This window comes from Equus przewalskii, chromosome 9 (assembly GCF_037783145.1).
Source record: "Equus przewalskii isolate Varuska chromosome 9, EquPr2, whole genome shotgun sequence".
Lineage (NCBI taxonomy): Eukaryota > Metazoa > Chordata > Mammalia > Perissodactyla > Equidae > Equus > Equus przewalskii.
Window position 1 is genome coordinate 80,680,286 of NC_091839.1, and position 27,137 is coordinate 80,707,422.

The window sequence follows — 27,137 nt, forward strand, 5'->3', positions numbered from 1 at the left end:
GATGCTTCCAACATTGAGGGTTGAAAGAAGACTCAACCTATCATTCAATAGGCAGCAAAACTGTTCTTTAAAAAGGAAGGAGACATTAATACTTTCCCAGGTAAATGATAACTGAGTTCAGTGACCCTTAGAGAAAAACTGATGGAAGCCCCTCAGGCCAAAACGAAAGGGCAGTTGACAGTACCTCAAATCCACATAGAGAAGTAAGGGTAACAACATAGGCAAACATAAAAGATGGTATAATTTTATGTTTTTTGTAACTCCTCTCCATTTGATTTAACAGATTACTTTGTAAAGACATCATTATAAAAACGTGTTGATGGGCTTATAATGTCTAAAGATGTACTCTGTATGACAATAATGACACAAAGGAGGCAGAAGGGCAAAGAGCTGTATTAGAGCAAAGTTTTTACTACTGAAATTAAGTTGGTATTAATCCAAACTAGATTGTTTAAGTCAATATGTTAATTATAACTCTAGGGTAACCACTAAGAAAACTCAAGAAAATATACAAAAATAAAAAGGGAATTAAAATAGTATAGTAAAAAATATTAATTTAACACCAAAAAAGTGAGTAATAAATGAACAAAGGAACCAAAAAATACAACAGACATAAAGAAGACAAAGCTTGTACACTTAATTCTGTCTTATCAGTAATTACACTAAATGTAAAAGGATTAAACATTCCAAACACAAAGCAGAGATTACCAGAATGGAAAAAAAAAATGACCTAACTATACGCTGTCTACAAGAGGAATATTTTAGATTTAAGGACCAAAAAAAGTTGAAAAGGATGAAAAAAGTATACCATACAAGTAAAAATCAAGAGAGCTGGAGTGATTGTTCTTATATCTGGCAAAACAAAATTTAAGACGAAAACTGTTACTAGAGATAAAATAGGACATTTTAAATGAGAAAAGGGTCAATCAATCAGGACACATAAAAAAGTATAAATACATATGCACCTAACACAGCCTCAAAACACATAAGGCAAAACTGACAGAGCTAAAATGTGAAATAGACAATTCAACAACAATAGTTGGAGACTTCAATACCTCACTCTCAATACAGATCAACATGGGAACAGAAGACTTGATCAACACTATAAACCAATTAGATCTAATAGACATCTATGAACACTCCACCCAACAAAAGCAGAACACATATTCTTCTTAAGTGCACACGGAACATTCTCTAGGATAGACAATATGCTAGGCCATAAAATAAGCCTTAAAAAAAAAACCCTGAAATCATAGAAAGTATATTCTCCAACCATAATGAAATGAAATAGAAATCAGTTACAGGAAGACATTTGGGAAATTCACAAATGTGTGGAAATTAAACAACACACTCTTAAATAACCAATGGGTCAAAGAAGAAATCACCAGGGAAATTAGAAAATAGTAAGTGAAAAAATAAACACAACATACCAAAATGTATGGGATGTAGCAAAAGCAGTGATTTGAGGAAATTTTATAGCTGTAAATGCTTTTATTGAGAAGATATCAAATCAATAGCCTAACTTTATAATTTAAAACTAGAAAAATAAAACTAAAACCAAAGCAAGCAGAAAGAAGAAAATGATAAACATTAGGATGGAAATAATGAAATAGAAAATAGAAAAAGAATAGAGAAAATTAACATAAGCAAAAATTCGTTCTTTGAGAGAGCAAGAAAATTAACAAAACTTTAGCTAGACTGAACAAGGTGGGGAAAAGAAAAGGTAACAACCAAATTAATAAAATCAAGAATGAAAGAGGAGATAGCACCACTGGATCCAGAGAAAGAAAAAGGATTATAAGAGAATGCTATTATCAACTGTATGCTAACAAATTAAATAGCCTAGATGAAAGGGACAAATTCCTGGAAAGATACAACTTAAAAGTGATTGAAGAAGAAAAAGAAAACCTGAATAGACTTGTAAGAGTAAAGAGATTAAACTGGCAATCAAAAAACTCCCCACAAAGGAAAGCCCAGGCACAGATGCATCATTGGTGAATTGTACTAAATGTTTAAGTAAGAAATAACACTAGTCTTTTACAAACTCTTCCAAAAAATAAAAGAAATGAACACTTTCCAACTTGTAGGGTGTATTATTGTGCTTCCAAAACTAGACAAGAAAAGAAAGCTACAGACCAAGATCTCTTATAAACATTGACGTAAAAGCATCAACAAAATAGTAGCAAACAGAATATATAACATTTAAAAGGAATTATACACCATGCAAGTGGGATTTATCCCAGAAATGATAGGTTGGGTTAACATATGAAAATCAGTCAATATAACAGACGAAGTTAATAGTAGTAAGGACAAAATCCATATAATTATCTCCACACATACAGAAAACGTATTTAACAAAATCCAACATCCTTTCCTGATAAAAACCCTCAACAAAGTAAGAAAACAAGGGAAGTTCCTCAACTTGAGAAAGGCTATGTACAAAAGGGCACAACTGACAACATAATGAATGGTCAAAGACTGAGTTTCCCCTCTAAGATTAGGAACAAGACAAGACAAAAACATGCACTCTTGTCACTTAAACATTGTCCTGGCGATTCTAGCCAGGAAAATTAGGCAAGAAAAAAAAAGGCATCCAGATGGAAAGGAAAAAGTATACTATCTCTATTAGGAGATGACATGGGCTTGTATATGGACAATCTCAAGAAATCTACAAAAAAACTCAAAACATCTTTTAGAACTAGTAAATTCAGCAAGGGTACACAACATAAGGTCAATATAAAAAATCAAGTATATTTCTACACATGAGGAATGAACAATGTGAATATAAAAACAATTCCATTTGCAATAGCATGAAAAAGAATAAAATACTTAAAAGTCTAAGACTTATGTATTGAAAATCACAACATGTTATTGAAAGAAATTAAAGACCTAGATCAACTGAAAGACCCGTTTGTTCAGGTTGGAAGACTTAACATTACTAGGATGAAAATACTCCTCAATTTTGATCTACAGATTCAACGCAATCCTCATCAAAAATTTTGCAGAAATTGAGAAGGTAACCATAAGATTCATATGGAAATGCAAGGGACCTAGAATAACCAAAACAATCTGGAAAAATAACAAAGTTGGAGGACACAACTTGATTTTAAAACTTACTACAAAGCTACAGTAATTAAAACAGTAGATTACCGACATGAAGATAGGCATATGGATCAATGCAACAGAACTGAGAGTCCAGATATAAACCCTTACATTCATGGTCATTTGATTTTTGACAAGGGTGCCAAGACCATTAAATGGGGAAAGAATAGTCTTTTCAACAAATAGTACTGGGAAAACTGGATAGCCAAAGGCAAAAAAATAAAGTTGCATCCCTAACTCACATGATATACAACGATTAACTCAAAATGGGTTACAGACCCAAAAGTAAGAGAGATATATATAAAACTCTCATAAGAAAACATGAGAGTCAATCTTCGTGACCTTGGATCAGACAACGGTTTCTTAGATATGACATCAAAAGTACAAGCGACAAAAGAAAAAAGTAGATAAATTTGACTTTATAAAAATTAAAAATTTGTGCTTCAAATGACACAATCAAGAAAGAGAAAAGGCTACTCACAAAAAGAGAGAAAATATCTGCAAATCATATATCAGATGAGACACTTGCATTCCGAGTATGTAAATAATAAAAGAGAAAACTCAATTAGATATAAATAATATAAATATATTTATATCATATTTATATGTAATTTACATAATTATACATTTGATTTTTACATAAAAATATATATATATACTATATGCCTGGCATATGGTAAGTACTTAGAAAGTGGTAGGTTTATTTATTATTCAACTCCATAAGTTCTTTGAGTTATCACAGAGGGTGGTATTTTGTAATAAAATACTTCTGTAGGACATCCACAGCTATAAATGTGATCCTATTTTCCAAATTAAATATAGATCTGCTAACTTCAACTCCATTTCTAAAAACAAAAATTTATTTCTACATTTGGTATAATAAGCTCTGAATCCAATATATACATACACATATGTAATACATGTATTCATTAAAAAATATATCTAACTTATATAATTATATAGTAAAATATAATTATAATTAGCCTAATCAGAAAATGGGCAAATGATTTGAATAGATTCTCCAAAGCAGATATACAAATAGCACTTCAAAAGATGCTCACATCATTAGTCATTAAGGAAATGCAAATCAAAATCACAAGATACCACTTCCCACCCACCAGGACGGCTATAATAGAAATAACAATAAGAAGCGTTGGTGAGGATGTGGAGAAACTGAAACCCTCACACATGGCTGGTGGGATTGTAAAATGGTTCAGACACTTTGGAGAACATTTTGGCAGTTCCTCAAAATGTTGAACACAGAGTTACCATATGACACAGAAATTCTACTACCAAATATATATCCAAGAGAATTGAAGTCATACGTACACACAAAAACCTGTATGTAAATGTTCACATAGCATGTTCATAATAGCTAAAAATGGAAGTGACCCAGATGCTCCTCAATGAATTAATGGATAAATAAAATGTGGTATATTCATATAATAGAATATTATTCAGCAATAAAAAGGAATGAAATTCTGATGTGTGCTACAACATGGACGAACTCTGAAAACATTATGCTACGTGAAAGAAACCAGATACAGATATGGCATGACTGCATTTATAAAAAATGTCCAGAAGAGGCAAATCCATAGACATAGAAAGTAGCTTAGTATTCGCCAGGGTCTAGGGAGAGAAGGCAATGGAGGTGGGGTGATTACTGACCAATATGGGATTTTTTGGGAGGGTGATATATCTTAAAATTAGAGAGTAGTGACGGTTGAAAACTCTGGCAATATACAAAACCCCACTGAATTATACACTTTAAAAAGCAAATTTTATGCTATGTGAATTACATCCAAATAAAGCTGTTATAAAAAAGAACATTATAGAAATTATGGTTACGGGAGGTGAAGGTGGTCATGCTGAATAAAGCAACAGATACAAGCAAAAATACAGAGATGAAGACCAGAGTTCTCCATGTCAGTGAAGACAGCCTTGATTCTGGCTATGGAAATGGACAAGAGAGGTTACACTGTAGAAACACAAAGGAAGGGGAAAGCACCACATGTGAGACATAAGAGAGAAAGAGGAGCTTAATATACTACTAAGGTTTTGTTGGTAAGAACTAAGCAGCTGGTAGTACCAGTGACAGAGAATTAAACTGCAAAGGCCCAATGAAAGTCCCAGGGAAGAGAGGAGTTTTGCTGAGCTGTACTCATTTTTAGGTTCTTTGGGTTACCAAACAGCTGACAGCCTAAGTACTTATTACAAAGGCTTTTCTAGTAGAATGGAGAAAGGAAAGAATAATTAAGATTAGAAACATCAAGTGAGTCGTCATTCATACTTAGGTATCAGCTGAAACTTAAGTGTATACAAGGAGCTTTACAAGTAGGTCTCAAGGAAGAAGGGACAAAGCCCAACCACCTCATTCTTGGGTGATACTCACAACTACCTTCTCATTCCTTCACTCCTGCTCTTCACACAGCTGTCTGTGGCATGTGGGTAGCGTAGTTTGAAGTGTAGCAGGTGTTCGTAATTTCCTTTCTCAAGGTCACAGGTGACTCTGCCAGCGCACTAGAAAACCACAGCTTCTGGGCCCCTTTCTTCCCACCAAACCCCAAGATCCCCTTCTCACATCCAGATTGCCCTCTGCTACTGATGTGTCTTTACCCCACCCCAGAGCTACCAGAATTGAAGGGTCACTATCCCAGGAAATCTACTGAGGCTCTATCCACTAATCTCAAACCCTATCTGATTAAAACTTCTTGGTAGGTGGATGGGATGTTTCCCAAGAAAAATTTTTGAAATTGGCTTTCTTAGATAACTTCCATGGTAGATTTATTAAGAGGGAGGAATCTGTATTTGGCTGTGTCCCCTCCTCAAATCAAGGCCTTCATGACCCTGTTTAGATGTCACTCTGGTCAACCTTTCCAGTTGTGCTCAGTTGTCTACACCCTCTCATTACCACCCCCTGCCAAATCCCATCACAAGTGACAGTCATGACACAAAATCAGATGAGATAATACACACTATGTAGCAGGGCTTCTAAGACTACGAATTGTTTTCCTAAGTGTTAATTGCTGTTTACATTACTTGAACTGCTCCCGATTTCCACAGAATCTGCCTTGTACCATTGAATGGAGTTTAACGGTTTAGTCACATAAACTGATTGGGCTTTTAAGGAGTTAATATTTTTGGCTCATCTACCATAACACAGTAACACATTCAGTTTAAGTGTTTCTAGAAGATTCTTAAAGACCTTTTGTGTTTCAGTTTCCCTAATGGCAAATAATGATACTAATAATACTTTTATGGAATTATTATGACATTCAAGTGAGATAACCTACATAAAACATTTTGCATAGTGCCTATACACAGTAAGTGCCCAACAAACGTTAGGTCATGCGTTGCTTAATGACGGGAATGTGTTCTGAGAAATGCGTTGTTAGGTGATTTTGTTGTTGTTCGAACATCATAGAGCGCACTTACACAGATCTCGATGGTGTAGCCTACTGCACACCTAGGCTGTATGGTACCAAGCTTATGGGAGCACTGTCCTATAAGTGGTCCATCGTTGACTGAAACATTATTTTGTGGTGCATGACTATATTACCATACAATTCTTAAACTTCTTTGAGTTATCATAGATGAATGGTGTTTTCTAGTAAAATATTTTTGTAGAACACCCATAACTATAAACATGACAGTATTTTCCTAACCAAATAAGGATCTACTAACTCCAGTTCCATTTCTGAAAACAAAAATTCATTTCTAGGTTTGGCAAAATAAGCACTGCATCCAAAAAGTGCCCTCAGAGAAGTCTGTGCGTGTTGCCAATGATATTACCAGGCAGAGAGACGGTGACAAGAAAACTTTACAAAGTTTCATTAGAAACACAGAACAAGAAGCTCCATTTCCTCTAGGGATTTATCTCACTTAATCTTCATGCAGCAAACTAATCTGTGACTGAATTATGTGGTTATACCAAGAGGTGTCTGCTTTACTGACTGCTGTGCTCTATCTCTGCCAAGGACCGACCTCTGGGGACACTGAGATGCAGGATAAAGAGCAGCAGAGGAACAAGAAAGGTGGCGAACTTGTATATGTTTATCAAGGCAAAAAAAGAACTTATGGGACATTACTAGTGGCAGATGGTAAACGTCCATCCAGGCAGGGAAAACAGATCTCTAGTCTGATAACTTTTTATTAAATTTCTCCCAAAATGGAAAATACTATCCCGTAAAATAATGAGAATTAAAGTTTTTCTTTCCTAAATAATTGTTTCCTTTGTCTTATGGCATGATCACTTCGAGTCTTGATTTCTGCCGTGGGTTATATTAATGCTTCCTTAAAGGGATCAAATTTTATATTCTTTGGAAGGAAAATTTCAAGTAATCACCAAATCTTATTTTAAAGATTTTATTTTTTCCTTTTTCTCCCCAAAGCCTCCCAGTACATAGTTGTATATTCGTAGTTGTGGGTCCTTCTAGTTGTGGCATGTGGGACGCTGCCTCAGCATGGTCTGATGAGCAGTGCCATGTCCGCCCCCAGGATTCGAACCGATGAAACACTGGGCCACCTGCAGCGGAGCGTGTGAACTTAACCACTCGGCCACGGGGCCAGCCCCCCAAATCTTATTTTAAAAGACGTGCAAGTGAACGCTTTACTAAAGCACAATGCAAAGTAACACTGAAACTGCTTTTAAATAATAATATTCCCCAAACAAAATGACTTATAAAATCAAAACTTAAAATTGCCCACAGGTAAACAAATTGTTCCCATTTTGATTTTGTTTACTGTTCAATATTTTTCTAATGTTTTGAACAAAGACAATTAACAAGGGGCACAAAGTTTGTTAGAGTTTGGGAGAGAGCTATTACCATAGCTGGAAAAAATCAGGATTCAAAAGAATTTTGAGACTGGCTAGTGAGTCAAAAGGAAACTGATAAAATTCACCAAGGAGAAACGGAGAGCTTTGGACTCAGGGTCAAACAGTGACAGCTGAGAGCTGGGAGGTTACTGTGTGCTGGACACTGTGCTCAGTACATGAAACAACAGAGCAACACCAATGAAGGAGGTGCTCTTATCATTTCCATTCTAGAGGTGGGGTACTGAGGCCCAAACATGTAACTAATGGGAAATAGGTCTTGACAGTACATCTTTAGGACAGGAAGGAGTTATGGTAGGTCATAATTCAATATCAAACACAGTATCCAGATTACAGAAATCAATATTACCACTACACTTTTCATGTCATAATTAGAATATTAAGTCCAGTTCTGGATGCCACTTTTCCAGAGAATGTGAACAAATTAGAATGGAATCAATATAGATTAAGATAACTAGAAGAAAACAGATATATTTAGCCTAAAAAAAAGATCAAGATAAAAATAGATGCTCTCAAACATCTTAGGAGTTGCATTTATAGAAAAGGAAACTGATCTGTTCTATGGCAGTCTAGAAGCAGAGAAGAGGTAAGATACTAATCATTTGTAGTAAAGTACAAAACTTAAGTAATTAATGAAAACACTGTTTATAAGGTAGATCCAGTTTTTGCTTTCCAGGAAAAAATGTATCCATAAGTAAGGGGACTCTTTCTTTAGTAACTGGTGAGACATCTCATATGTTGAAGCTAAATGACTTGGAATGTGTAGAGGTTAGAAATGTCTCGGGGCTGGCCCGGTGGCACAGCGGTTAAGTGCGCATGTTCCGCTTTGGCAGCCTGGGGTTCGCTGGTTTGGATCCCGGGTGTGGACATGGCACCGCTTGGTAAGCCATGCTGTGGCAGGCATCCCACATATAAAGTAGAGGAAGATGGGCACGGATGTGAGCTCAGGGCCAGTCTTCCTCAGCAAAAAGAGGAGGATTGGCAGATGTTAGCTCAGGGCTGATCTTCCTCCAGAAAAAAAAAAAAAAGAAAAGAAATGCCTCAACACTCTTATCACAATACCTCATTACTAGCAGATAATGTTGTGTTTGGAAAAGTCTTGATGCAAATATCAAGAAGTCCAGAGGCTCTTAGGTAACATTAATTAAAAAAAAAAAAAAAAAAGAATCTCCAGGCTCTATATCTACTATCTGTGTGATCCTAGGCAAATTTCTACACTTTTCAGTGCCTCAGTTTCATAATTTAGTAAACGGGAATAACGATACCTACCTGAGAATTATGCAGATGAAAAGAAATTAGATGTAGAGACACTGGTAACATAGTAAGCATTCAATACATGTGTATCAATGTTCGCAACAAAGCATCAATAAGGTAAATAATAACTTGATAGAATTATGATTAACATTCTTGGAGATTCAGGATCAGTATGAATATCAGTTATACAATAATAGCTCGTAACATTACGTGCAATGCACTGCAGAGTGCTCAAATTGTAGTGCTAAACAAGAACATGCAAAGTCCCTCTTGATGCAGTATACATTTTACTACGAGAGACAACATTTAATAATTTTTTATAGGCTCTTCTGCAATAAGGCCTTGCATTCTGTACAACTGTCAACTAAATATACTGGGGCTTATGGAAAAAACGCAGTTGTTGCAGACTACTTAAAATCCAGGGAAGTTTGTACTAGGGTGCTGACAGAAACAACGACAATCCTAATCAAAGCACTAACATGGTGTTCTTTCTCTCCTGGCATTTGTGGCCAGCATGACTGTCAGTCAGTCCCCATCCTCTGCAGCCACACACCCTAGCATCCAGGAGATCTTCTTTGAAATGCAGGTGCCTGAAAGAATTTACTTTCAATAGAGATCAGTTTATCTATCTAAAAATCCAATCCACATTTTAGTCTTCATCAATCAAGCAAACCAATTTTTTTAAATTAGGGGAAACGTCTTTGCAGTGTCTTCATTTGTACTTGCAGTTACTGAAGTTTTTCTAAGATTCCTTAGTCTTTCTGCTTCATTGTGAGGAAGCTGGCTCTGATTGCTTCAACACTTAGAACGTGCAGAAAAAATCCTTCTGCATTCACACTGACACCATTCATCTCTTTATTAACTGCACACAGGCTAACGTGTATCACACAAACACAGACTGTGCTTACTCAGAATGACAGCCAGTGCTCCGGGCAGGACGTAGCTAGGACAGCACACACACTCCCTCCAGGGCCACACTCCCCGGCTGCCGAGATGCTACACTGTCCTGGTCTCCTACGTCTCCTCCTTCTTTACCTGTCTCCTGTGAGGGCTCTTCTTCCACCCTTTTGAATATGAAGATCCCTTATGTCCAGCCTGGCTCTTTGCTCTTATTTGTCCCTATAGTTTCAGCATATACTCATTTAGGCAGTTATCTACTGATAGTTTATAAGCAGTGGCCAACAAGACAGACAGGGTCCTTGCTTTAATGGAACCTACATCCTACTGAGGAAGACAGGTGAGAAACAAGAAAACTAAATAAAAATTTACAAATTGGGATAAGCATTAACAAGGAGAAAACAAGGTGCAACAATAAAGACTAAGTGAAGAGTATCTACACCTCAGATAATCTGAGTGGTGAAGGAAGATCCTTTGAAAAGTTGACATTTATTGGGATCTAAAGAAAAAGCCTGTTATGCAAAAGGGTGTGTATATTCCTGGCAGAGAGACCAATTGTCAAAGGCATCCGAGTGAGTGAGAGAAAGCTTGGCTGTGTTCAAGAAACTCCAAGAGGGGAGTCTCACCAGGTGACCCAGAAGAGGCAGGCAGAGACCAGACCATGCGAGGCTCTACAGGCCCCAGGAAAGGGTGAGGGTCTTATTCTAAACATAAGGAAAAGTTATCGAAGAGTGTTAAGCAGGAGGATAACCCATTCTGACTTACATCTTAAAAAGATCACTCTGGCTGTCCTGATGTACGACCCAGGTGACTGATCACACACAGTCAGGGGTGCCCAAGGTAGCCCCAGCTATGCCTGGTGTCCTGTGTAACTGGACTTCTGCATTGACTCCAGGGGAGAGTCACAATATACAGTAAATAAATACATACATAATAAAACAAACTTTAAAAAATGAAAGGAGAAAAGGAAAAAAGGTTGGTCAAGACACAGGCAGGCCGCTGCAGCAGCCTTCACCAGCTTCCCTGAGGGCCCTGACCTAGCTGGGACCCTCGGCTTCCCCCTTTGATTCTGGACCTAGTTTTACCTCTCAGGCTTGGTATATGTTCTTGTCCTTAATGTCTGGCCATCTCTCGTGATTAAATAATATTCAATATCTGGTATATATAAACATGCCGAGTGGGGTACAGCATATCTTGACTCGTCTATTCCCCACAACAATCCTTGAGGCAGGAACTAGCATCCTACTTATAGACGAGGAAACCAAAGCACAAAGGGTAAAGAAACCTGCTTGAAGTCTTACAGAGGGAAAGTGGCCCAACCTGGACGTGAGAGCAGGTAATTTGGTTCTGGACTCAGTGCTCTTGTCCCCTCTTCCAATAGTGCTTCTCAGGGTGAGAGGCCCAGACACGATTAGGGAACCGCAAGTAGCTCAGAGGCCAGAGGGAGTATTGGGGAAAAGCTGGAAATAAGATTAGAAAGGCAGCAGAAGGGCTTCAGCTCACTTTTCAGCTGACAGGAGACCGGTACACTGCTGGATCATTAACGCATGATGGGATGTACGCTCTGGATAAACAGCTCTGTGGAGAATGGATTTGGGAGGTGAGGAGGAGCCTGGTTGCTGACTCAGCTTTTCCTAAATACCAGCTCCCTGCCTCCCTCCTGGACGGGCCTTTGGATACCTGTTGTGAAGAATCTGCTTGGTCCCCGCCCATGACGATACATATCTGACTTCCCACAATCCAGGCTTGAGGCTCTGACTGCTGGACCTGTCCCTTCTGGACTCTATAGCTGGAGGGTGTCTCTATCAAGCACAACAAATTTACCTCTTCAAACTCTCCTTTTTTCTGAGATCTAAGGCTATATTCTCAGCTCCCTGCTGAATGTTTTCACTTGTTCATGACACCTGGTTACCTGAAATTTAACACATCTAAAATTGAATCCATTATTCTCTAAAAATCATCCTTCATTCCCGTTAAAGAATCTGTTAATGGAGTCGTCCTTCTCTCAGTAACCTATGTCTGCAGTCTTGGAATCATTTTTTTACCACTTTTCTTTTGAGTCCCCATCATCAGTTCCAATCTCCAAATCTTTCGTGCACCCTCTATTTCTATTTCCACTGCCCCTTCTTATTCAGACCCTTATCATCTCAAACATGGATTGCAGTAGCTCCACAGCTCACTTACCTTCTTCCTGTCTCCACTCACCTGCAATTTTGTGAACTGCTTTTCTTTTAATCTTTTTAAAAACACTACCCCTTGATCAAATTATTCTCATGCTCAAATGCCTCAGTAGTGCTTATACTGATAAAGTCTAATTCTTTACCTAACATCCAAGGATCTTCATAAATCATGCTAAAATCACCCTTTCTAATCTTCTATCTCATGTTCTTAAATATTCTCCCCTTCAGTCACACTGTCTATCTATAGTCACAATGTCCATCCATAAACTGTGTGCTTTCCTTCTCCTAAGATCTCTAGACATACTGTTGCTCTAGTCCAGAACATTCTATTTCTTTTTAAATCTTATCCTTCCTTTATGATCCAGTTTAGTACCTTTCTACTCTAAACAGCCTTCCCAAACCACTCCAGTCCTGAGAATTTCTATAGCATTCAAGGTCTATGTCATATTCCTGTACTGGAGCACAAGCTGCCTTGGTGACATGACATTTGCTCCATCGTGTTCTGAACTTCTACCATTTTCACATATTGGGATTTAACTGTCTACAGCTCACTTTTCTAACGAGACCAAGAGCTACTCAAAGACACAAAGCACGTTTTATACTTTGTATTTCTACTTTTCTCATACCTACTCAGTGCTTGGTCTGTACCATCCTATGCACACTGTATACCTAACGCTTGCTGATAACTTAGAAAACAAATTCAGATTATGCCACTGTTATGTTATTGTCCTCCAGTAATGTGACGTTTTCAGAACTTTAAAAGTTTGTCAGGTAGAAAAATTTAGCAAAGTCAAAGGAGAATTAGGGGAAAGAATGTAAACAGAGTATGCTAATTGGAAAAATCAACATAAGCTTCTTAATTTACAATAGCTGGAGAAAAAAACTAATGTGCAGATACTTAAGAAAAATGTTATATTAGGGACAACTCACAAGTGGTCTTAAAGGAGAACTATTTTGCATTTATATTTGAATTTCCATAGAATTGCTTTGAATTGCTACTTTATTGATAAGTGAAAACAGATTCTTTTATGACTTAAGTTATAAAAGCTCATGGTTCATCACTTCCCTCTCCACCCTGCAATTACCTACAGGAAGAGATTGGCCATAGGTTCTATTTTATGAGTTTTATAGGGGCACATTCATCCCAGTTTACATACTATGAATTCCTGGAAAATTCTATAGATTGGAGAAAATAAACTGCTTCCTTTGGATCAAAGATATTTCTCAGTTGAACTCATGCATTTATTCACAAAAAAGCTGCCTCAAATATTATGTTAAACTGTGATATTTTACATAAATATATGTATACAGTACATTATACTAATGTGTAACAATGCAATTTGTAACACTCTTGTGAACCTACAGAGTGGGAAAAACATTGATGACAATCTAACAACATAAACTACTCAAATGTTGCAGAAGTAGTACAGGTATCATATGACCCAAGAGTCTCAGAATAAAATTTAATTTGTATGGTTCAGATCAGTCATTTAGAATAAGATTAGTGCTAAGGGCAAGCAACATCACAAACATCTCAGATACATTTTCAAAATAATAAAATACTCAAACAGATTAAAGTTTACTACTGATGAAAAATTATGTGACAAAAATTTATCAGTCAAGCTCTTAGAAAACCCAGGAGTGTGACTGAATGCAGAATGAATGAATTAATAGCACGCTCACTGGTCTTATTATGACAAAAAACAATGAGTCCACATTTAAATTTCCAATCAAGCTAGGACATTTATATTCCTAATAATTAATGCAATATTTAGACATGCATGGCAAAAGCGTTCCATGACTGGGATAATCCTGACGAGATAGCCTGGATTTTATCTCAATTTGTTGTGGTAGAAGTGTAGACTCCTGTGAAAGTACAACCTGTAACTTTATAAACTGCCAAAAAATCCATTTGTTAAAAGAAAATTTGTTCTCATTAATGTGGGGGGAATCACTGAATAAAATAAAAAAGAAAGAAGTAATATTAGTGTTATAGGTTTGGAATGCAGGAGCTTTACGAAAATCAGCAATGGATTACAACAGGCCATATCCATGTTATTTTCTATCAGTTTTCACTGGAACGGATTAGAAAATAATTCTCCTCAAATTGCTAAAAATTCTTTATATATTCAGCACGGCTTACCATGTTCTAATTCCACCAGGAAATATGAAAAGCTATGGGAACTGCTGTGTACATGAAAGTACATTAAAGGACAGGTATTTTTGTTTTAACTATGTTCTGCAAGTAATAATCTCAAATAAGAAAAGACCAAACATGTGGGGGGAAGACTTCCTTATGCTAGTTGCTCTTTCTCTTTGATTTGCAAATAAGTCCGTCATTTAAAGTAAATACAGACTCAAGCCTGTGCTGACTTAACTATTAACTAACTTTTATACCTGCCTTTCAGGGTTCAGACAACGACCTCTGATTAATCTGAGTCTGATATTATCCTCAACTTGCCATAGGCTAGAAGCAGGTGCAGCAACTAGTTCTTAAAGTGGCAAGATCTAATTATTTTCATACAATCTGATATTCTGGTTGTCTAATGACTTACTTGCTTTTCCTACGACAGTAAAGCGTCTGAGTGAATACCATTCAGGACAAAAATAGTGAAAAGAAAGCCCCACATTTAACCATCAAATCTGAACTAGGACATTAGGTATAAAGAAAAGAAAATCTGTAATACACAAGCAGGCAAAACAGATTGCCTACACAAAGAATAACCATCAGGCTGATGTCCAACGTCTCTAATGCCAGCAGGCAAAAGATAATCAATTTCCACAACGTTTTGATGGGAAAAGGATATGTCTGAATACCTAAAAACTCTGGCAAGCTGTCTATGCAAAGACAACTGAGAGAGATTTTAAAATATGCAGACTCAGATAATAAACCTCTCAATTTATATTTCTTGAAAAAAATAACTTTCAGGAATGAACAAAATTAAGAGCTCGGAATGCAAAAAAAAAAAAAAAGAGCAGTAATGATAAATTATAGTCAGTTACGAAGAAAGGTTTGATTCATTGACAGAGGGCATCATGCCACGTGGGGGTATTCTGACTTACTTTCCTTCAAAGGCACCTCAAAAACAGACACGGTATTATTTATGTCAGAAAGAATTAAATTCCAAACAAAAAGTTAAAATTCATGTAATAATGGAAAAAAAAAGGAAACAAGTAAATTAAAGAGTGAGAAAGAACACAGAAGCAAGGGGCAGAAGAGGTTTTGTTCTCAGGCGAACCTATATTGACTCAAAGAACACTGCATCCCATCTCCGTGCTTGAGGACGAAACTATCCTGCGCAACCACACATTTACTGAATGGTTCACTCCAACTAGGAAGGTCAGAAACACACCTTTCCCGTTACAGACACCCAGGAAAGCCTCCTTCCCCTCAGTGCTGAGGAGCTGCAGGAGGCACGTGGCACTTTCCTAGACCCAAGCCCTTCGTGGCGGGATGTGGAGCAGGAGGGAAGGGGGTGCAGACAGGGAAGCTGGATACTGGAGGTCAGGTACGGGGTCAAGAAGTCATTCAGGGTCCCAGCCTCAGTCATTCTGAAATCCTGGCCCAATCCCTTTCTGGTTTTTTTCTCAGACCCCAGGAATCTCTCTCCTTTTGGGGCCAGTATCATACAAAGTTTGAACTTACAAACATCCCATTTTGTTAAATTTTCAGACAGACTTTTTCCTGTTTCTTTTCTCTCTAAATATTTTCTTCTCTTAAACCCTTTAAGGAAAATAAGGGCACATAGGTACAAAGGATGGAAATCAGGTAAAACTATATTTCTGTGTAAACCAGACTGTACCTGCCCTGCAGGGGGACAGCAGACATCGGGTAATGAACAGACTAGTGATTCCCTTCGGAGGTTACAGAGAAAGGGTCAAGATTACCTGCCAGCAGGCTGGGGGACAGGGGTAGGAGGCTCTGCCTAGTTTGCAGGAGAGAGACAGAAGGAGAGTGCAGAAAAACACATCCAAAAGGAAGCTCAGCTCAAGTCCAAACCTGGGGAACTAACGGTGTTTGGGGGGTTCCTGGACAAACCTACTATATTAAAACTCACTGACTCACAGAGTAGAGATGTGATTAATGTATTAGGAACTACCATTTAATAATCCAACTGGAAAAACAATCAAAAGACCAACACCACCTAAACTATCATGTATCACAGTTTGTTTCTAATTCACTAGAATCATTTTGAGATAATTAGGGCATTACTGTAAACTTTAATACCATTATTTCTCATGATTTCATAAGGATTCGGTTCTACTATTTCATCATTTAATTAACACGAGAATCTACAATCAGCCTACAGGGTAAAACAAAAAAACTGCCAGGTTGCACTTTTCTGAGTTCCAGAATGTACAAAAAACCCAGAAACATAAACACAGGTGCTGCAGGAAAGCCTATAAGAATAAAATTCAAAAGTATGTAAAATAGGCCAATGAGTGTATTACTCAAATACATTAAAAATTATTTTTTTCCTGCAATTGCTAATCTTCAGTTCTTTAATAGTAAATAATAAAATTTACATAATGTTATGATACTCCATTTTTTTCTTTATAAGATGAAATTTTTTTTATTGAGGTACCATTGGTTTATAACATTATATAAATTTCAGGTGTACGTGATGATATATTTCGAATTCTGTGTAGATTACATCATGTTCACCACCCAAAGATTAATTACCATCCATCACCATACACATGTGCCTAATCACCCCTTTGGCCCTCCCCCTCCCCACTTCCCCTCTGGTAACCACCAATCCAATCTCTGTTACTATGTGTTTGTTTGTTGTTTTTATCTTCTCCTTATGCATGAGATCATATGCTATTTGCCTTTCTCCCTCTGACTTATTTCACTTAGCATAATACCCTCAAGGTCCATCCACGTTGTCACAAATGGCTGGATTTCATCATTTCTTATGGCCGAGTAGTATTCTATTGTGTATATATACCACATCTTCTTTATCCACTTGTCCCTTGACGGGCACCTAGGATGCTTCCAAGTCTTGGCTATTGTGAACAGTGCTGCAATGAACATAAGGGTGCATGTATCTTTATGCATTTGTGTTTTCATGTTTTGGATAAATACCCAGCAGTGGAATAGCTGGATCATATGGTAGTTCTGTTCTTAATTTTTTTTTTTTGAGGAAGATTAGCCCTTACCTAACTACTGCCAATCCTCCTTTTTCTGCTGAGGAAGCCTGGCCCTGAGCCAACATCCATGCCCATCTTCTTCTATTTTATATGTGAGACGCCTACCACAGCATGGCTTGCCAAGCGGTGCCATGTCCACACATGGGATCCGAATCGGTGAACTGCAGGCTGCCGAGAAGCAGAAAGTGCAAACTTAACCGCTGCGGCACCAGGCCGGCCCCTATTCCTAATTTTTTTAGGAAACTCCATACTGTTTTCCATAGTGGCTGCACCAGTTTGCATTCCCACTGAGCAGTCTAAGAGTTCCCCTCTCTCCACGTCCTCCCCCTGTTCTTTACTGTCTTGTTAATTATAGCCATTCTGATGGGAGTGAGGTGATATCTCATTGTAGTTTTGATTTCCATTTCCCTAATAGTTAATGATGTTGAACGTCTTTTCATGTGCCTATTGGCTATCTGCATATCTTCTTTGGAGAAATCTCTGTTCAGATCTTTTTGCCCAGTTTTTAAGTGGGTTATTAGCTTTTTTGTTGTTGAGATATATGAGTTCTTTGTATATTTTGGATTATTAACCCCCTATCTGATACATGGTTTACAAATATCTTCTCCCCACTGTTAGGTTGTGTTTTCGTTTTGTTGATGGTTTCCTTTGCTGTGCAGAAGCTTTTTAGTTTGATGTAGTCCCATTTGTTCATTTTTTCTTTTGTTTCCGTGGCCTGGTCAGACATGGTACTTGAAAATATGCTGCTAAGACTGATGTCAAAGAGCGTACTGCCTATGTTTTCTTCTAGAAGTTTCATGGTTTCAAGTCTTACATTCAAGTCTTTAATCCATTTTGAGTTGACTTTTGTGTATGGTGTACGATAGTGGTCTACTTTCATTCTTTTACATGTGGCTGTCCAGTTTCCCAAACACCATTTATTGAAGGGACTCCTTTCTCCATTGTATGTTCCTGGCTCCCTTGGTGAAAATTAGTTGTCCATATATGTGTGAGTTTATTTCTGGGTTCTCGGTTCTGTTCCATTGATCTGTATGCCTGTTTTTGTGCCAGTACCATGGTGTTTTGGTTACTATAGCTTTGCAGTATATTTTGAAATCAGGGAGTGTGATACCTCCAGCTTTGTTTTTTCTCAGGATTCCTTTAGCTATTTGGGGTCTTTTGTTGTTCCATATAAATTTTAGGATTCTTTGTTCTATGTCTGTGAAAAATGTTGTTGCAACTTTGATAGGGATTGCATTGAATCTGTATGTTGCTTGAGGAAGGGTCGACATTTTAACTATGTTAATTATTCCAATCCAAGAGCACAGAACATCTTTCCATTTCCTTGACATCTTCAATTTCTTTCAACAATGTTTTAAAGTTTTCAGTGTACAGATCTTTCACCTCTTTGGTTAAGTTTATTCCTAGGTATTTTATTCTTTTTGTTGCTATTATAAATGGGACTGTATGCTTAATTTCTCTTTCTGCTACTTCATTGTTAGTGTATAGAAATGCAAGCGATTTTTGTATGTTGATTTTACATCGAGCAATGTGACTGTACTCATTATTTCTAAGAGTTTTTTAGTGGATTCTTTAGGGTTTTCTATATATAAAATCATGTCATCTGCAAATAGTGACAGTTTCACTTCTTCCTTTCCAATTTGGATCCTTTTCATTTCTTTTTCTGCCTGATTGCTCTTGCTAAGACTTCCAATACTATGTTAAATAAGAGTGGTGAAAATGGGCATCCTCGTCTGGTTCCTGTTCTTAGAGGGACAGCTTTCATTTTTTTCCATTGAGAATGATATTTGCTGTTGGTTTTTCATATATGGTATGGCTACTCTTTCAGCACACTTACTAAAGGATAACACACATTCTAGCCAAGTACTTTCTTGTGTGTGTGTGAGGAAGATTGCCCTGAGCTAACATCTGTCTTCCTCTTTTTGCTTGAGGAAGATTGTTGCTGAGATAACATCTATGCCAATCTTCCTCCATTTTATGTGAGATGCCACCATACCATGGCTTGATAAGCAGTGCTATGTCATTGCCTGGGATCCAAACCTGTGAACCCTGGGCTGCTGAAGTAAAGTGCGTGAACTTAACCACTATGCCACCAGGCTGGCCCCCCAAGTATTTTTTAATGATGACACTTATGATATTATTCTTCAAACACTAGTCTTTTCTGGAGCCCCACATATTAAGTTGTCAAACATGCTGAATCAATCATATGGATTTATTAAAAACAGAAAATGGAGTCAATTTTCTTGTGAAGGAAATATTATCAATAAAATTCAAATATAATTTAATATTGTCTTTATTTTCTTCATAAAAGTATTACCAAATCTTTCTGACATCAGGAAACGATGAATTGCATGGAGCAGTTGAAAGACTTACTGTATAGAAAACAACAAAGTTATGCTGAGTGAAGAATAAGATACACACTAGCTTCCATCACCTTATGAATCTTTCAAGTGAGAACTAGCAGCTGATGAATATTTCATACAATATCATATTCAGAGATTAAAAGGGAAATTTAATTGTCTTCCTTCTATATTACCTTCTATAATTATTTTCAATATAATAAATAGATACTGTAATTGTTAAATGCCTTTCATTGTCTGGTAGTAACACGAGAGGAATAAAAGCTAAGATTTCACTTCCGTAATAATCAAGCCCCAGTAATCCATAGAGAAGTAAAGCATAATGGCTTTCTTTCACTACTACAGAACATTCGCTCTAAATAAAGACGCTGGTGCACAAAATAACACTCTTAAAAAGGGTGTAAATCAATTTGCATAAAGACTTGCATTATTTACCAATATTTTATACTAAGTGGTTTGTTGTTGTTGAGGAAGATTCACTCTGAGCTGACATCTGTGCCAATCTTCCTCTATTTTGCATGTGGGCTGCCACCATGGCATGGCTTGACGAGTGGCGTGTAGGTTCGTGCCTGGGATCTGAACCCACGAACATGGGCTGCTGAAGCAGAGCGCATCAAACTTAACCACTCCACCATGGGGCGGGCCCCTATACTAAGTATTTTTAAATTAAAAAACATTCTGTTTATAACATTAACATAAACAACTATCAGTAAAAATGATACAGTATTTTCCTATATCCTGACAAAAATTAGTAAGTTTTCGTCATTAGAAAACATGAGGTTAATTTTCTTGAAAAGACATAACTTTTGGGAAAAAGGAGGTTATGAGAGTCTTCTACAATGGCATTTTGTGTCATTGTAGCCAGTACCGCTTTGTAGCTTCTTATCAGTTTTAACAAAGCAGAAAGAGATCGCCTTACCGTTGGTGCTGTATCTACGTGATGGTTACAAGGCTTTCTTTCTATGCTGAAAATCCCTGTGAAAAGAAAACACTGTGAATATTTGCTTATTATACTTATCCATTTTATTTTAAAAACATGTCTGCCAGTAAGACATGACCCCTACAGCTTACAGGAAAAAAACCTCACTTGGATGGCAGGGTCCTTTCAAGTGTAGCGGGAATGTTTTGGTCAGGAGCAGCTGGAGGGTTTAGCTAACTAAGAGACCTGACTCACGGAGAGCTCTGCCAATTTTCCCACTCCTGTGGTGTTTAGCAACAGCCCAAGATGAGGCCATATTCTGCTCTCTGCTCGAAAATTATACCATTATCTCTGCTCTGCTGCATTTCTTCCACAAAAGTTTTATTTCTGACTTGAGGTTGTCAAGTTTTCATAAAGAAATATCACAAAGGCTATGAAGGGAACCTTTTCCCTATTTTCTCAAGAAGAATAAATAAATCTATTTGAGTTTCTCTTTGATCATCTTTCTACTATGACATACTCTACTACTTATTCAATCACCATGGAGCATCTGAAGAAAAAAGTTCCCCTGATTCTCTCCTTTAAAATGATAACATAGACTGCTAAACTTGAGACAAATCCTTTTATTGTGTGTGGCTTTATCTTTTTGTTCCCACCGTCCTCTCCTGCATTTCTTTGTAATAAACAGCTTGTAAGGATGTAACACATTGGATCTCATCTGTAAAGACACTGGTTCAAAGTCTAGCTCAAGTTAAAAATGTACTCAGGTGTGGGTCTCATTTACTTTTCAATCTCTGTCCATCAGCAAACCAACAGGTGAGTTACGATATTAGAACAGTTTGTTCAAATAATGCTAAAGGTTGTCACATGCAGGGCTGGTTAGCAGTGAGAACTGCAAAGTACTGTTAATAGCAATTATCAAAATTCCTAGTCGAAGCAAAACACTAGTCCCTCTCATCTATAGGCATTTTTAACTCATTTTTCTTGAGGTATGATAAGGGATTAAGTGAGATCAACATAAAACAATCAGTTTTTATCACTTTGCAAGAGTATATTCAAAATAAAGTAACATGAAACATGATTTTAAAAAACTATAGTTTTTGTCTTACTGAGAAAATTCTCTCAACATCTACTGTTAGCCAGTGAAGTATAAAGCACTGTACTATCTTTATTCAATCAACTAAGATTTATTGAGTGGCTATTTGGCGCTCAGTACTAAAAGATATATCATAAAGGATATATTATGATTTCTGACCTCAAGAGCCTAGTAAAACACAGATGTCCTTTTGTGAAGAAATACTACAGAGTAAATTAACAGTTCTGTCTTAAGTGTAATAACAAAGTCTTTAAAGTAATTTTGATAGAAAGGTACATTTTTATTCATAGAGTAACACTGGCCTTGCATAAAAAAAATTTTTAAAAACCCCAAGTAAAACGTATTGGAAAATATTCAAATAATGCTGATTCTTTATTGTAAGATTTTAATAATACTGAAGTATAGAGAACCAATGGTGAAATCCTCGCTCCCCCAGCCCCCACACTCCCTCTACTCTCGCTAGCGGCAACCACTGAGAACAGTCTGGCACCACACACTGACCTTAAATGAGTGGTCTTATCATGGGGTTCAGGAATTAGCAACATTTCCCATGTGTGTTCTCACTATTATAATCAGAATGCTATAAAACTGACCTAGGCTGATTACTGATTTTAAAATTCTTATCCAGTTAGAAAGTAACTTCAAAATGATGACAATAAAAAACTAAAAACCCCCAAAATCTACATCTCAGCTTATACAAAGAAAAAAACTACATGTTTTACAGTTTCAATTTCAGAATAAAAATGCGTTGAAAACTAGAAGTTTTAAAAGTGGATTATCCAAAGACATAATCTTAGTTTTAAAGTTAGATTGTCTATTTAAATACTATCCTTTGGAAAGCCAATCATACATGTTTGTTCAAGTTTTCAATGAAGAGCACACAGAAAGGAATAAGTTTGAGGAAAAATGTCCCAAAATAGCTTCCTATTTTAAGTAAATTTTACCTAAAAACTGTGTTTGTATCTTATGTTCACTTTTACTAAGGAATAATGCTAAGTGAGGGCTCATAAGTAGCTGCTCTGGTGATGATTTTCATGTGTCAACTTGGCTAGGCCACAGCACCCAGATATCTGGCCAAACATTCCAGACGTTTCTGTGAAGGTATTCTTCTATATGATATTAACACTTAAATCAGTAGACTCTGAGTGAAGGAGACTGCTCTCATAATGTGAGGGGCTTCATCCAACCAGCTGAGGGTCTTAAGGAAAAGACTGACCTCCCCTGAAAGAGGGAACTTGGCCAGCAGCCTGCTTCCAGACTTCAACTGCAGCCCTTCCTGGGCCCCCAGCCTGCTGGCCCACCCTGCAGGTTTTGGACTTGCCAGCCTCCACAGTCACGCAGACCAATTCCTTAAAACAAATCTCTCTCTCTCTCTCTACATCCTATTGGTTCTGTTTCTCTGGGGAATGCTAACACACTTACTTTCTGGGAAACATTAAACAAAATGAAAATACAATTGTTTGTATTTATTCTAAATTAAATTTTTGTTCACTAAATATGTCAATCGTGCAGGAATATAGTTAAAATGTCTAATTTGTCGTGGGATATTTTTAAATTAGAATAACTCAAAATGAACTTAAGAATATACAACATCTGTAGAATAAATCAATCTATCAAATAGAAAATCAAGAAAATCAATCTGTCAATAAATATTTACCACTAGATTGTCCAGGGTGACAATCTCTGCTTTTTAACGCTTAGACAATTTACATTTAATACCGTTACTGATGTGGCTGTGTTTAAGTCTGCCAACTTGTTATTTTATTGCATCTCGTTTTGCTCTTTCTTCCTCCTTTTCTATACTCCAACCAAGATACCACCCTTACTAAGACCTCCTTACTCCACAGAAGATTAAATTTTTAGAAGGCTTTTACTTCTCTATTCTTGTATATAAATTTATAGAGAAGTTTAAATGGATGAAAATGTGTAGGAATTTGTAGCAGTGCTAAGTATGAATCTATAGAACAAAAAATACTGTAAGAAAAACGTTAATGTTTCCCCTCTGCCTAAAAGACAAAATCTAATGTTTAACCCTATGTCTTGAGATTTATATTTTTAATTTAGTTGTCATTGGTTAGAGTATTCTCTAAATCCCTGTATACCCAAATATGTCTTCCTTTGTCAACAGGTGCAGGATACTTTGTGTGAATAATGATCTTTGGATAAGAAATCTTTTATCTTGGTTGTCTGGATATGTTATTTCACTATCAGCCAGCTTGTAGAGTTTTAGATGAAGAGTCCAACATGCATTTGACTCCTTCCAATGTAAAGACCCTGTTCCTCTTCTGAACAGACTTGCAAGATTTCTCTTTATCTAAAACATCAGGAGTTTCAGCAGGTATGTCTAAGTGTGTCTTTGTCATAGTTAATTTTTCTTGGGACTTGATAAGCTCTTTAATCTGCAGAGTCTTATTCTTCTGCTCAGAGGAATTTTATTCCATTATTTGTTTAATTTTGCAGCTCATTTTATTTCTACCTTCATGATTTTTATCTGTGTGATAATCCTGCCACTTAGTCGTGTTGGTGAGCATCTTCTTTTTCACCTTGTCTAACGATTTTACAACGTGAAATCATGTCGTTTACTTTAGTTCCTTTCTAGAGGCCAACGAAGGCTAAGACACGAGGGATGGCAGACCCTGGAGAGCAGTTCAGGAAAAAACTGGGATCTCAGTGCCAGTGTGTCAGGCAAGGGGTGGGGTTTGGGGGCTTTGTCCTCCTTGGTGCTGAGCAGGGACCTGTGTGGGGAAAACAGGTCTCTTCCAAAGGTGTAGGCAGAAAATGGGTTTTTCAGAGTGCTCTGGGGCTTCTCCACCAGCAGAAGCTATAAACCCTCTGGGTAACTGGCTCTGTCAGTTCAACGTTTGTAGGACACCAAGGGCCTGGCAGATCTGTGGACCACAATGGACTGAAAAGGCGCCGATATGCATAGGGACCCACACAGCTGGAGGCATCTGCTTCCAGGCCCCATCCCTGGGAGATGGCTGTACTTGCACCTGATGAGACTTACAGGAGAAGCTTACTCCTGTGGCTCGGCCAAGGGCTAACATTTGGACAGGTCTGTTCCTGTGTTTTGCTAGAGCTCAGACCTCTACCAGGACAGTAGGGACTACAAACCATGAGCATGCAAAGAAAACTAACAGCTCTGGTAAGGAGCTGACCAAACAACCTTCTAGAACTGGCAGTGCCACTGACGAACATGAGAGAATTAGAAGACGTCTTAAAGTAAAAGAAAATGAACAAAACTCAAAATTACTAAGAATTTTAAGATAGTTAATTAACAAACAATAAATACAACCCCATTTTAAAGGAGGGAAACAGTGGCTTTCAGAAATTACTCAGAAGACAGGTAACAGTCCAAGGTCAAACCACCAATGACTAGCAGAATCACGACTGACACACACGCACTCCCTCACAAATGCCGCAGCCCGCTTTACCCGTTTGGTTAGCCCCTGCGGTCAGGACCTGATTTTATTCCTCTGTATCCACAGCACCTGGTCCAGACACTTGAAACACAGACGGTCCTCAAGAGCCGACTCAAATATTAACAGAACGCATGGAGTCAATGCCATATCCACCAGATTCATATGCTACAGTGTGGTGTGAAGTGTATGCATTCATCATCAGAATGTGAGTTAATGTTGTGCGACTGTTTTCAAAAATGTTAACTTACTACTTCCTTTGGTAACGTTTCTAAATTTACTATAAAATTGAAATGCATTACTTAAAAATTTTCCTAATTTTCCACATATTAACACATTCTAGAGAAGATAATGGAAGAAATTTTATGCTTCTTAGGAGACACTTTATGTATTTTATTTTGTAGAAAATCAGAATGTGACATTTATCCCATTTGTACTTGACTGATTTGAAGAGCAGAATTATATATTTTTTAGTTTCCCTAAATTCTATCAACCTTCAACCCAGGACCATGCTCAAGAAAAGAAAGAATAAAGATGATCAAATCTGGGGGCTGGGCCAGCCCAGTGGCATAGCAGTTAAATTTGTGCACTGCACTTTGGCAGCCTGGGGTTCACAGGTTTGGATCAGGTACAGACCTAGGCACCACTCATCAAGCCATGCTGTGGCAGCATCCCACAAATAAAGTGGAGGAAGATTGGCACAGATGTTAGGTCAGTGACAATCTTACTCAAGCAAAAAGAGGAAGACTGTCAACAGATGTTGGCTCAGGGCCAATCCTCCTCACCCTCCCACCCCCCAAAAAAAGAGAGAGAGAGATGATTAGATTTACTGCAAAAGCAAAAACAGGAAGGAATCTGTGCCCAATTCTGAAGCCAGAACATACATCCAGCAATCTTACGTATCATCTCCAAACGTTGATGGGCTGCCCAGTAGGCACGGCACTGTGCTGGGGCAGCAGACCCTCCACCCTCCCTGTCACCACACCTTTGTAGAGTCATTTGCTTTAGGCCACAGCTACAATGATGCATCCTATCTGAGCTTTGGAAATTGTCATGAATCTTAGATGAGGCAGAGAGAGAATTACACTTTGATTATCTACGGATAGGACAAAATAAAATAAAATTTATTATATTCTACTGGAATAGTTAGAAGTTTTAGAAGGCAGGGATCTTTCCTGCCAAATTTAATATAAAGTTGTTGGTACTGAGATTACAAGCCCTTCTTAAGAACTGGAAAAGAAGTAAAACTCTTTTCAAATAATATAATTTTGTATCTAGAAAGTCCAAAAGAATCAATCCTAAAATTAACACAACCAATAGCAGAATTAATTAATTAGAAATTTAGCACAATATAAAATTTAATATACGAAAATCAATATCCTTTATACATTCAACCAGTTAGAAGATATAATGAAAAAGAATACCTCATTCATAAGAGCAATATAAAAGATAAAATACTTGAATAAATACAAGAAATATGCAGAACAGTATGAAGAAAGTGCTAAAATACTTCTGAAAGACATAAAAGTAGTCTTGAACAAATGAAAGACATCCCTTGTTCTGAGACAAGACAACGTAACATCATACAAATGCCAATTTTCTCCAAGATAATATATGAATTTAATGTGATTCCAACAAAAAAAGTTTTTTCCCCAGCACTAGACAAGTTGATTCTAAAATTCATATAGAAGAATATGCAAGAATACCTAGAAAAATCTCAGGTGGGGAAGCAATGAGTAGAAATAAACATATGACTATATATTGTAAAAAGCCTCTGTAATTAAATCAATGCGGTAATGACACATGAGTAGACAAGCAGACCAACAGAACAGATTAAAACGTTCAGGAAAGGACACAAGTACATATGGGAAGGTGGTATACGAAGAGGAAGAGATATTTTTTAATACATGGTGTTGAGACAA

The 27,137-nt window shown here is 37.2% G+C and overlaps 1 protein-coding gene across 48 annotated transcripts in view; it reads right to left on the reverse strand.

Moving 5' to 3' along the window:
• The window catches only part of AHI1 (Abelson helper integration site 1), a 180,137-nt gene that overhangs the window by 51,056 nt on the left and 101,944 nt on the right, over window positions 1–27,137 (reverse strand). For all 48 annotated transcript variants that reach the window (XR_011522165.1, XR_011522167.1, XR_011522166.1 and 45 more), the window contains one exon: window positions 20,701–20,756. Coding sequence is in view for 39 of the 48 variants with exons in the window: in XM_070557277.1 (XP_070413378.1) it covers window positions 20,701–20,756 (56 nt within the window). In the remaining 9 variants the exon portion in view is untranslated. The remainder of the gene's footprint in view (window positions 1–20,700; window positions 20,757–27,137) is intronic.